This window comes from Enoplosus armatus, chromosome 22 (genome assembly GCF_043641665.1).
Source record: "Enoplosus armatus isolate fEnoArm2 chromosome 22, fEnoArm2.hap1, whole genome shotgun sequence".
NCBI classification, from domain to species: Eukaryota; Metazoa; Chordata; class Actinopteri; order Centrarchiformes; family Enoplosidae; genus Enoplosus; species Enoplosus armatus.
Window position 1 is genome coordinate 1,371,286 of NC_092201.1, and position 13,044 is coordinate 1,384,329.

General features: G+C 43.0%; 1 protein-coding gene across 1 annotated transcript; it reads left to right on the plus strand.

Moving 5' to 3' along the window:
* Positions 1-1,807: 1,807 nt before the first annotated feature.
* LOC139305294 (myelin regulatory factor-like protein) lies at positions 1,808-12,079 on the plus strand. Its single transcript, XM_070929244.1, has 23 exons — positions 1,808-1,886; positions 2,975-3,068; positions 3,972-4,033; positions 4,259-4,688; positions 5,376-5,588; positions 5,724-5,919; positions 6,265-6,341; positions 6,727-6,837; positions 6,912-7,005; positions 7,095-7,295; positions 7,578-7,686; positions 7,805-7,914; positions 8,093-8,238; positions 8,753-8,899; positions 8,992-9,063; positions 9,209-9,255; positions 9,660-9,818; positions 9,915-9,962; positions 10,352-10,436; positions 10,531-10,605; positions 10,924-11,035; positions 11,729-11,808; positions 11,962-12,079. Exons 1-23 carry the CDS (start codon positions 1,814-1,816, stop codon positions 12,077-12,079), a joined length of 2,859 nt encoding a protein of 952 aa, XP_070785345.1. The 5' UTR covers positions 1,808-1,813.
* Positions 12,080-13,044: the final 965 nt, after the last annotated feature.

Here is a 13,044-nt window from a genome sequence, read left to right on the forward strand (position 1 = left end):
CTGTGAGCCTTAAAAGATCCAACCAATATGTCCAGACCTCCTGCGCATGCATGCTTCTGCCCATGTGGGTTAATTATGGGTGCCTGGCAATGATGACGAGATCCCTGTTAACAAATTACTCTCATTTCTTTATGACTAAAGTTTCATATAAACTGCCTGAAGTTTGCTCAACACTCTTCTGTCATCGTGTCTGTAACTTCTTGAATGTCTGAGCTCCATGTGGGTCGTCCAGTTGGGGCCCAAATATCAGCTCATCCCTCACCTATGTGGGGCAGATGAGGACATGTGTGAGTGGACAGAAACTGCTGTCCTGCAGCACCATCTGCTGGACAGACAGAGAGTGACAATAGAACGAATCTGTAGTCCACGGTTACTCTTTGAACAGCCTGCACTGCCACCTGCTGGTCAGATAGTGGTGCAGCATGTTGTGTGGATCAATAAAATTAACAGAATTTAAAGGCACATTTCAAAGTAAAAAAAGAACTGAAAACATAGATAGATGCATTAAAGAGACACACCACCAATTTTCCACACTGAGGTCAGTCTTCTCATCACGAGGAGTGTTTCTCCTTTTCTGCGGATTTGAAAAAACTTTCCATCAAACTTCGAACCTGAAAACAAAATAATTACAGAACAAAAAGCCTGTGTTACAAACTGGAGATGTGAAGAGATGTTGGTGGATGGTACTACCAGCTGGTTTTAGGGGTTTACTAATTTACCTACTGACAGAGCCAAGCTAGCTGTGTCCCCCGGTTTCCACTCTTTATGCTAAGCTAAGCTAACGGGCTACTGGGTCTAGCTTCATATTTACTGTAGAGACACGAAAGTGGCATCTATCTTCTCATCTAACTCTTGGCAAGAAAGCTAATAAGCGTATGTTGAACTTGAACACACACACACACACACACACACACACAGGTGTGTCATACGCCTGCGTCAGGTGTGTGAATTATCTTTTACCTTTTCCTGTTCAAAGCTCAAAGTTCAGCTGGCAGACAGAGACGACCCACTGACGCCACAAACAAGAGGAAGAATTCATATCTAAAAGGAAATACATCTCACAACTAAAACCACAGAAGAAGATTCAACACATTTGGAGGAACCGTGTGATCTAATATCCGAGTCCACCCTGACAGATGGATTGCACCTGAGGACGAGCAGCTCGGATAAAACTCAGAGATCACCGCCGATCGACTGACTGGCGGCCATCTTGGAGAGACAAGACAGGTGTGTTTGAACAAATGTCTGCTGCTGTTGTTGTCGAGAAGATCTGAGCCGCTGTGTCTGTTTCAGCAGGAGAAGTCAGAGCATCAGCTACAGAAACAAAGCGATTATTATACTGAACTCTCCTGACACATCAGTTTCACCTGTTATAGATTTATTATGCTGTTGTGAAAGTACAAACTAAACTAAACACAGACGAGAAAATCTGCTATTTCCTCCAAAGCTGTCCGTCCAATGTAAAAGGATGCAATCAGAATCATAGCCAGGTTCAAATATGAGGTAGAAATACTCTTTTACTTTTACTTAAGCAAAAGGAAGTTTCAGTATGACACAAATAATTTATACTGTAGAGAGAAGTTGTGGGTTTTCTCCTTCTCTTTGTTTTCATGTCACTTTCTTGCTCACGTTTTTTAAGCTCTTCTATTTTATTGTTATTGTTTGTTGTTGTTGTTTTTTTTACCGCTATAACAATTCAATGTTTAGTTATTTTAAAATTGTCTTTAAAAGTTGTATATATTTATTTATTCAGGAGCAGCAGCCCTCCTGATCCGTCCCCGCTCCCCAGCTGCAGTGCCCCCTGCTGGGCAGGATGGAGCCTGCAGCAGGCCGGCTGCCGCTGCAGGTGCTGGGAGAGAACGAGGCGCTGCAGCAGTTCTTCAGTGGTGAGCTGTTCTCATTACATCATGTCTTCTGCTTGTGTTAGTGATTCTGCTAAACATAACCAACTATTAAAAGCTCCTTGAAGTCTGAGAGAAGAAGAATGTATAGTCTCAGACAGATCATTATATTTTGAAAAGCCTGCTGCTGCAGAAACATTAATGAGGTTCTAGTGGCCGTTGAGAGTTTCCAAAATGTGGTCCTTGAAATGGTTCCAAGGTCCTTGAGGAGGCTCAAGTGGTCCTTCAGGTACAGGTAATTCTTGTTCTTCTTCTAGTTCTTGAAGGGTTGAGGTGTTCTTAAGGAGATTCAAGTTGTCCTTGAGATATTCTACTGATCTTTGAGAGGGTTCCAGTGGTCTTTAAAAAGGTTCCAGGGCACCCTCATTAAGTTTTAGTTGTCCTTGAGAAGATCCATGATGTTCTTCAGGTAGGTCCAGGGGTTCTCAAGGAGGTTCGAGATATCCTTGAAGTTATTCTTGTGGTCATTGAGGAAGAACCATGGGTCCTTGAGGAGGATGTCGTTATTTAGATGATTCAAGTGGTTGTTGAGGAGAAGGTTACAGGGGCCACTGAGAAGGTTCTAGTGGTCCTTCTTGGGGAGGTTTAAGTAATTGTAGTGGTCCTTGAAGAGGACATTCCAGGCGGCCTCAAAATTCAAAAGGTCCTTACGGTAGTTCTCGCGGTCCTGGGGGGTTCCGCTTACCCTTTAGGAGGTTCAAGTCGTCCTCATGGAGGTTCCAGGAATCCTTGAGGAGGTTTTACTGGTCTCTGAAAGGGGTCATGGGATTCTTCGGGAGTGTCAAGTTGTAACTTCATCCTTCCATTAACCACACGGCAGTCTGAAGCTCTGACCGGATATTCACACACACACACACACACACACACACACACACACACTCTGCTATTCACTGTGTTGTTTATATTATCGACTTCATAAGAGTCATACAAACTCTCACCCTGATTCTTAAAATACAAATGTATCTACGTACAGTATGTTATCTATTTCCTTATCGTCCTCTGGTCATTACAGTCAAGAACTATTGATTATTGTGTGTGTGTGTGTGTGTGTGTGTGTGTGTGTGTGTGTGCAGGTCAGGATGTGAGTGGTGTGTTGGACAGTTCTGTCGTCGTGGATACGAGCATTCTGGAGCAATACCTCAGCAATGACATGGACCCCAACAGCTTGTAAGATTCACACACACACACACACACACACACACATCAAATCCAGTTAAGGCCTCAAGGGACAAATGAAGTTCACAGAAATATGTGTCATATGTCGTAATACCACAGTGTAGAAATACTCTGTTACAAGTAAACATTCAAAGTGTTACTTAAGTAAAAGCACAAAAGCATTAGCACCAAAATATACTTAAAGTAGAGTCAGATACATGTTATTACCTGATGTTAATTATTGATGCATCACTTTAATATTGCAGCTGGTAAAGGTGGAGCTAATTGGACTACTTTATATACTACCACGTAGCTTTATCAATAATAATACATCATCATCTAGTAGGTAAAGTGGGTCTACCAGGGGTAGAAGTTATTATGTTTTACAGCATTATAGAGGGAATATAGAATATAATCAAACGTAAAATGTGTGTGAATTAAGAAAAACAGCTAGTAGAAGATGTAGAGAGAGAAACCTACTGTGTCCTCTTCATTCCTTGACACACATACTGTTATATAACACACACACAAACAGCATTGACCTAGTTGGTTATCAGTTGAGTGAAGGTTGTAAATACAGAAATCTCTCTGTAGAAGCAGGAGATCATGAGAACAATATACTGAAAAACACAATTTAACACCAAAACCACTTTCCAATAGGAAAATAAAGCTTTCCATGGAATGGGAAACTGTCATTTACTGTTTGGAGATGCCATACAACAATTCTTACAAAATCTCTCCACAAAACGGGGAGACATTAAAAAGAACATTGGAATAATTAGTTAACTGAAAAAAATCAAAGAACAAGTAATCAATGAAATAAATTAGATCCAGTCAGCGAGCTGAAGGCTCAACACCGTGAAGTGTTAACCCGTCTCTCTGTGTGGTGTATTTTGTTTCTGTGTTATTTCCCAGCATGCTCCCTGAGTCTCCACCTGACTCAAGTTCAGAGGCCTGTTCACCTGCACAGATACCAGGTACTGTTACCACTATGTTTACTGCAAGGAGAATTGAATTATTAATTATTATTAATTAAAAATGTAATAATTAATTAATTCAGTTAAACTCTTACCAAGCCCCAGCAGAGAAAAAGGGGGGGGGGCTGACTTCCTCAGTAACAGTCTTTATGTCTCTGGTTGAATGTCTTTTGAGCCAATAGGGTGAAACACTAACACTAACTAATATACTTCTCTGATTGGTAGACTTCCACTATGAGCCGCCTTATTGGTCCCACCAGCAGACCACCCAGGAAGTGTTCCAGCCAACGCAGCGGTCTGACCCCTCTTCATCCTGTTGCTTTAAGGATCGAGGCTCCGTCCCCGCCCACCATGAGATACTGACCCATGATCAGCTCCGCAGTTTGGGCCTCACTAACACTTACAACAAGTCACCTGGGACCTCACCTGCCCCACCTACCCCCCTGCACCAGCACACACACCACTCACCTGAACACACACACTACCTGAGTCCAGAGAGCTGCTCACAGGTTTACACCCCTCCCACACCTCCTTCTCCACCACTGCCCCCCTCGAACAGCTACACCACACCCTGCACTGGTCCAGGCCTGGTCCCAAACTTAGTCACACCCCCTTCAACCTGTCTGCTGGGCTCTACCGCCGCGCTACACACCTGGTAAGCAAACCTTCAGCATTGTCAGTTTGATTAACGCAGATAGGTACAGGTTGATTGTTATGGTAGAGGTTACTGCAGGGCTAAATTAACTGATCTCAGATATGTTGTCATTTAGCTGCTAGAAACTGTTGGATATCCAGCTCTTAATCTCATCAAGGTTCTTAATGTGAGTGACAAGACTGCTATTGTCGCCATGTGTCATGAAAACGTACAGCACAGTGTTGTCGGCATAGAAATGTAAATTAATATTGTATTTGCAAATGTCCCAAAGAGGTAGCACATAAACAGAAAATAGTAGTGGAACTAAAAATGAGCCTTGTGGCACACCACAAGTAAGGTGGGCAGTGGAGGATGAAGCTTTACCAATAGAAATAGAACACGTTCTATAGTTGAGGTGGGATTGGAACCAGAGTAGGACAGTATCAGAGGCGCCTACCCACATCTGCTTAGGTCTGGTAGTAACAAAATGGAGTATTGCCAACATCAGAAGCAACCAGGAGATTGTTGATAACCCTCAGGGTCGTGTAGTTCTTAACCAGGATATTAGAATGATGTTTTAACGAGCTCTCAGATGAGTAAAGTTACTGCAGATTTAACTGTGGTGATAAAGACAAAATGGTGACTCAGTCGGTCAGTGATTGGCTGTTTGGTCTGATCTCTGAATCTGTCTGTCTCGTCCTGCTTCAGCTCCCCAGGCAGTAAAAAGAGGAGGAGATCTGAGTCTGAGGAACCATCGGCAGGAATCGAGGCTTCCTGCAGTGAAGCTGACGGGAGTCATGGTGGCAGTGTAGGGAACATCGTAGGTGGTGGCGGACTGAATGTGGGATCCTACCAGCTGACTTGGGATCAGTACAGGCCGGAACATTGGAGCACTTTGTACAACAGCAGCTACCAGACACTGTGAGTACAGAACCAGTGTTTTCTACTTTAAATCTGGCCAGCAGTTGTTCTGGACCAGTGTTGGACAGACCAACTGACATCACCGTCCCTACAACACCTGCACAAAGGAGTTCAGTTTCCTGTTTCCTTTTCCAGGTCTCTTCCTGCCTACCACGTCGACACCGATAAAGGTTTCATCTACTCTGCAGCTGACGAGGCCTTCGTCTGCCAGAAGAAGAACCACTTCCAGGTCACCGTTCACATTGGCGTGGCCGAAGAGCCGCAATACGTCAAAACACCCAGCGGGCCGCAGGAGGTCGACCACTTCCAGATAAAAGTGTTCGGGGTCAAGGTGCGTACAAGTCTCTCCAGCCAAATATAAGGAAGTGTGCATTCCCTTCATTACATAGACATTAATGAATTAAGATAAACTACGCTGATCTCACAATTCAGTTTGACTTCAAACCACAATGAAAGCATAAAGGAGGATGTCGTTATTTAGAAGATAACGGAGATTGGTGACCTGCTGGTGATTTTCTCATCTCACATTGGGACATAAAGTAAGACGGACTGAGCACATTGAGCCACTTCGGTTGCCAGAGAATCTGAAAAGCTACTGAATATTGTGTAAAACACAACCAGCAGGGGGCGTTCAGTATTTCCTCTGTGTGATACCTGTATGTTTCATTCCTCACAGCTGGAGTCTCAAAGCCACCAGGTGACCATTGAGCAGTCTCAGCCCAACCGCAGCAAGAGGCCCTTCCACCCTGTCAGGTAGATAACAGACAAAGCACCGTGGCCAGATGCACCAGCTGTTCATAAGTTTAATCGTACCCAAGTTTAACACCATTTGGGACTTTGAGTCTGGTCCGGTCTGTGGGAGAGTCCTGGATCCGTACAGATGTTTGGGGAGCAACTTTAGCTGTTGTCTGTAGGAGGGTTGGTGCTGGTAACTGACCATTTGCTAAGCCCCACCCTCCTTAGTTACTGTTGCTATGCCTGTCAAGTTTTCCAGTCCTACATAGAACATCTGCAGTTCACAATAACTCTGATATGGCTCACCAGGAACTCTTGTTTCGAGTTTTCTCAATGCAATACATTTAAATAAACACAAAAATGTGAAGAAATATTTAAAAAACAATAAATTATGATCCTCCAGGGTCAGTCTGCCATGCGGCAAAATAACCAAGGTAACGCTCGGCCGGCTGCACTTCAGCGAGACGACGGCCAATAACATGAGGAAGAAAGGCAAACCCAACCCCGACCAGAGGTGTGTGAGCGAGTATATGAATGAGTGAATGGATGAGCAGCAGTCGGAGCTACATGCTAATTGTGTGTTTGTAGATATTTTCAGATGGTGGTTGGTCTGTACGCTGCAGTGGGAGGAGACGAGACTTTCCTCCTCACAGCTCTGGTGTCGGAGAGAATCATCGTCAGGGTAACAACGCTGACTTTAAACCGTGAATCAATAAGGCAACAAGTGTGAACCGCTGGGCACAAATTACTGTCTTAATCTCCCCTCTGCAGGCTTCTAACCCTGGTCAGTTTGAGATGGATGGGGACGCCCCGTGGCAGCGCGGGGCGGTGCAGGACGCCGTGGTCTGTCAGGGCCGGGTGGGCATCAACACCGACTCCCCCGATGAGGCGCTAGTCGTCTGCGGCAACGCCAAGGTGATGGGCGCCGTCATGCAGCCGTCCGACCAGCGCGCCAAGGAAAACATACAGGAGGTGAGACAATGACTCTGAAATACTTCATAAATTAAATAAATTCACTTTACGGCACTTAATCACCTCCACTAACCAAATTTCCCAGGGGAAACCCTGCATACTCCGTAAATATTATTATTATTATTGTATCACGCTCACATTAAGAACAAGTGAAATAATGATAATGAATAATTTCCTGCTTTGGTGCCCCCTGCTGGTAGTATAACAATATTTCGCTTAAAACTGTAATTTATTAACGTTGTTCACATTCCTGAAAGATGTGCTCGTCTGCGTGTTCGTCAGGTCGACTCTGAGCAGCAGCTGAAGAGAATCACTCAGATGAGAATCGTTGAGTTCGATTATAAACCGGTGTTCGCCTCCACCATGGGAATAGACCACACCCACCAGACAGGTAACAAGCCGCTTCACGTCATTATAACACTGAAACTGTAATTCATTTGTTATAGCAGGTGATGCTTCGTATGTTGTGATTATTCTGATTGTATTGTAACAACACTATGATATTTCAGGTATAATAGCTCAGGAGGTGAAGGAGCTGCTGCCGTCAGCGGTGAAGGAGGTCGGAGACGTCAGCTGTTCTGACGGAGAGAAGATTCATAACTTCCTCATGGTGGACAAAGTAATCCCCTCCTCCTGCCTTCCTGCATCTTCATTGGTTAATGTTTGACTTCAGCGAACAGCAGAAAGGGATTTTATCATCGTTCTTCACTGCAAACAGAAATAAAATTCTTCTTTGTGTAGAATTTGTGTTGAATCTGTATCTCCTCCTCTTCCTCCTCCTCTTCCTCCCCCCCCAGGAGCAGATCTTCATGGAGAACGTGGGGGCGGTGCAGCAGCTGTCGAAGCTCACCGACAACCTGGACACTCGAATCAAAGAGCTGGAGGTCTGGAATCGCCGACTGGCAAAGCTGAAGAGCCTGACAGGCAGCCTGCGCTCCACCGGGTACCTTCATCCACCCCCCTGTTATTGTACACGTCCCCTTTAACTACTGATAAAGTGTGTGTTGCATAATAGCGGCATTACTTTGATATCGATGCATCAATGCAAATCATAGTTCAAGGACAGCCGTTTTGCCTCTTGTCTGTGGCTTGTTGAAAGGCATTATGGGAAATGTAGGCTATGAACTGAAGCAGAGGCCCGAGGCAGGTTCACTTCTTCAGCTGAACTGTGGTCAAGGTCACAGACTGAGAAGATGCAGTGTTGATAATTGACAGATAAAATGATTGTTTTGTTGTCTATTAATTATTGCTAAACATGTTTGCTGTTTCCTTTTGCGTGACTCGATTGTTTGCTCTGTTCAGAAACTGTTTTTGCTAAATCTGATTATTTGTCTGCTCAATTTCTGTTTGTGTGACTTTGGATTCACTCAATTACTCAATTAATTGTTACAGCTTCCACTGGGTTCATCTGTGATTTCAGAATAAAAGCTGGTAAATACTTGTGTTTTCTCCGACAGGAAACTCAGCAGTGTGTCGACGCCGCCGAGTCCGGACGCGTGTAAGAGCGTTGAGAAGGAAGGCTGGAGTCAGCAGTACAGCCACTGTCTGCGCCATAAAGCCTTCCAGGCCAGCGTCTTCACCCTGCTGGCCACCATGGCTTTCTGGTGGGGCACGATGTCACTTCCTGTTTTATAATACATTAAACTGAGAAAGAAAATATAGATTTAAACCAATAACGGTGTGTGTATGTGTGCAGCATCATCTCTATCAGCGCTGTGTACCTGCTAAACTTGAAGGAGAAAGACTTTGCAGACTTTCCCAACAACAGGTAAACAACCTTTTTATTGTAATAGGAAACACCATTTATAGCCACTTAATAAAAGCCTGGCAACCACCGAATATCCTCCAGCACGAACCGAGTAACAACAACAGTGTTATCGCTGTTTGTGCTGATTGTTGTTTCTGTCTGTTAGTAACGGCAGCCAGGTTCCTCTGCAGACCACCGCCTGGAGCAGCACAGGTACAAGCTCACAACACTGACTGGGTTTCCATTCACATAGTGTCACAGAGGATGTAAAGAACTGCTGTTCCACTCATGTTCATGTTTACAGGCAAACACGTCTGAATAATGATTCAGTAATATCCAGAGTCCAAAGTAATATCAGATAACCGCTGAGCACGGAAAAGTAGCCACTGATTAATGAATGAGTCGATTCATTCATTAATTAATATACTGACTTTTGCCAACTTGCGTTCACCCTGCAAACGTCGATCATGCAGTGATTTCATTTTAAGAAATGCTGAGATTAATCTCATAAATTCAAAAGTATTTTTTCACATGATCCAAATCCTTCTATATATAAATAAATAAAAAGGTTTGAACAGTTCATGTTTATAACAATAACTCCCACTTCTGTCTGAAAGTAACACCGACCCGCCCCCCGGGCCCCTGGCCACCAGATGTGGACTTCTGTGACCTGCTGTACTGTGACCAGGTGCACTGCTGCACTCCACCAGCAGGGGGCAGCACTGACTCCAACAACAGCTCCACTGAATCACCCGGAGCAGAGTCTGGTCTGACAGGTAGCAACGGCCTGTTGATGCTAATATACACATGAATACATGTATGCAGGGCTGACTGAAGTGTGGTTTAATGGTTGGTGTGTTTTTGCTCAACAGAAAAAAGAAAAGAAAAACTTTATCACAAGTTGAAGAGTGCCAGAGACTGTGAGTGTTCACCTTCTACAGTTTTAACCCTGAACAGACACACAGACGCTGTCTCACATGGTAGAGTGGAGACGGACGGTAACAAGATGGGAAACAGCAATGGTTCATCAGAGCAGTCTAACGGTGGACGTAGGATGTGGTTCATATGACGTCTTATCCAATGACACTCCCTGAAAATCTGCACTAAAACACAAGAAATGTCAAAATTGAATGTAAAGGCTGCTTTGAAATCTAGAGCACATGAAACATACTCACTCTCTTGGGGCCACTAGTGGGGCTTTAGTCTTATTAGACTTTAAATAAATACAAAAAACAACTTAAACACTGGAGATCCATCAGGCTGGAATGAGTTACACTGACATGTCTGTATTATTCTCGCTGTCCGTCAGGGACGAACACGACCATCCAGTCTTTCATGATCAAAGAGAACCAGCAGGTGATTGACAGCAAATACTGCCTGAGAGACGAATGTGGGTGAGTGCAGGAAGACGCCATGATTACTGCATTATCTGAACGCCTTGATTTGTTGTTAGCAGGGTTTTAACAGGACTGAGTGTGTTTCCTTCAGGCCAGGTAGATACGTCTACAGAGTTCCCATCAGCCAGTTTGTCCCAGTCAACATGAGAGTCACCCTGCTCATGAAGTAAGTACTGAAACTAATTACAGACCATTTGATTGATTTTGTTTGGTTTAGAAATATCAGCTTCTTAGCCAACAATAAGATCTGTCTACTACACACAAACTCTGACAGTATGTTGAGTCAGTAGGGAATATAATAATGATTTATTTTCATATAAATAAACAAATAAAAATGTGTTCCAGAGAGTTGTTTGTTTATTTTGAATCGCCCGTGTTCAAAATGTATAACTCAGCTAACGTCTCTTGTGACTCTCTGTTTTAAGTAGAGGCTAGAACTGAAGATGAGACAGTGAATGAAAAATGTTGTATTTTCCCTGCGTAGTTGTACGGAGCTGCTGGTGGTTCATCTGTGTGGCCTCGACGAGTCGGCGGCCTGCTCTGCTCTGCTGGACATCAACACTGTCGCTGAGAGCAGATACCCATCAAACACACAGGTGAACACAGCTGTTCCTGGTTCATAATGAGGAATGGTCGCACAAAGCAAAACATGAACACATTTAAAAGAGTAAAGAAAGTGGAAATACTCACGTAAAGTAAAGTTGTGGCTGTATGAAAATCTTTTTCAGAGGGGTAAATTGGACATCTGTGCTTGACAGGATGATGGAAAACCATACATGAACATGCCTGGTCAAACTTGTGTGTGTGTGACCAGTTACAGTTAATAATGTAGGACGTGAGGGTAAACACTGATGAATAATAAATGTCTGGCAGGGTTTCCCTCACATCAGGAGGACAACATGCTAATCACAGCCACGCTCACACTGATCCAGGACATGGACACCAGTCACACTGTGACACACATGTCACCGCAGCGTACAGGACATTCACATGTATGAAACATACACGTGATGAGTATTTTTAGGTTCATTTGATTGTTTTATTTGACAAATACTTTCCAGTTAGAAAGCAGAAACAACCACGTGAGGAAACATTTAATGCCTTTTGGTTTCAGTCTTTAGAAGCTCCTGTATGTATCAGAGATTGCAGATTAATTAGCTGCTGTTTCATGACATTTGTTAAGAGCTTGAGCGGTCGCGCCTGTGTGACATATTGTTTTATTGGACATGAAGCCTTTGTTAAATGAATGTAGAGCTGATTTGTGTTGTTGTGTCTCTCTGTGTCTGCAGGGAGAACATGAATGGCCTCTTCATGTGGCTCGTCTGTATCACAGCTCATATCACTTTCGCTCCACAGTGGCTGTAAGAAACCGATTTCTCTCTCTCTAATCTGCATTTGGAAAATCTACTTTTCTACTTTCATTTACTGCAGATTGTTCACTTTTACTGAATATATCTACACACAACAGCCTTTATTTTGTGGTGTTTACTGTACCAATATATGTAATGTAAGTGTCTCTCCTCAGGGTCAAGCAGACTGCAGTACCGACCATCACTACGCGGAGGCGCTCTTCACTGACTACCACTTCCACTTCTACAGACACTGCACAGACTCATAGACACACATTTAAAGACAAATGACAAAAAATATTAAACATTAATATGTTAAATGCAAATACATTAAATATTGATGATGAGAAAGTGTTCAGCTTGTAGAGACATGGTCAGACATTTATGACATACAGAAATCAGTTCTTTTTCAGGACCTCAAAAGCTGTCGCAAGATGATTAGCAAGAAGGAAAAAAACGTTTCTGCTACACAAATTATCTTTATTTTTCTGGCTTTTCTCAAATTTTTGCTTTCTTCTTGTGAAATACTGGAGAGTTTGACCTTTTTAGGGCTGTAAAAACTGAAAAGGAAATATCAGGGTTTGGTCGAAGAGGTCATACGGTAGACCTGTGACGAGGCGTTGCTCGGCTACAAAGGGTCAAAAGCCAGAAAGGTTGTGAACCGATGCCTTAGAGCATGCTTTAACTTAACTAATACGTTTGAAAAGTGACTAGAATTAGGTGTATTGCTGTTTTGGTTCGTCCTACTTTGTTGCTGTTATGATAAAGTTTATTTGCTGTGAAGTACCGATCTCGCTCTGATGGAACAGGATTACACCTGTGTGGATTGGGATTATTTGGGATTATTTTCAAAATTCCAAGAAAAAGGTTCGATTTTTGAGACTGACAAGACTTCTGAGAATAAAGCCTGAATTTTGATCTCAGAATGTTGGTGTTTATACTTCAACTGTTGTCGTTATTTGTAATTTAATTTTAACAAAACTGAAGTTTTTCTAAATTCTACAATGGAAAAAAATAAAATTACTTTCATCTGAGACTTAAAAAAAAACAATATTTAAAGAGCAGAATAAAAAAACAAACGAGAGAGGTGTGTTCGACTGATGCCAAAAGTTACTTATTAAAAAAAGTCATTAGTCATATCTGAATGTAAAACTGTTGGAATGAATCTTTTCTATGAGCTGAACTGAATGTGACTGAATCCCGACTGCTCTTAATAAACTTTATCATAATGTTTAAAAAGCACATTGCATCTGTCT

Bases quoted from the DNA above. Each gene is read 5' to 3' on its own strand.
- LOC139305294 (XM_070929244.1), top strand. From the start codon at position 1,814: ATGGAGCCTGCAGCAGGCCGGCTGCCGCTGCAGGTGCTGGGAGAGAAC. The intron at 6,342-6,726 runs GTAGATAACAGA...ATGATCCTCCAG, and splicing joins AGGCCCTTCCACCCTGTCAG to GGTCAGTCTGCCATGCGGCA. The intron at 9,256-9,659 runs GTACAAGCTCAC...TCTGTCTGAAAG, and splicing joins CACCGCCTGGAGCAGCACAG to TAACACCGACCCGCCCCCCG.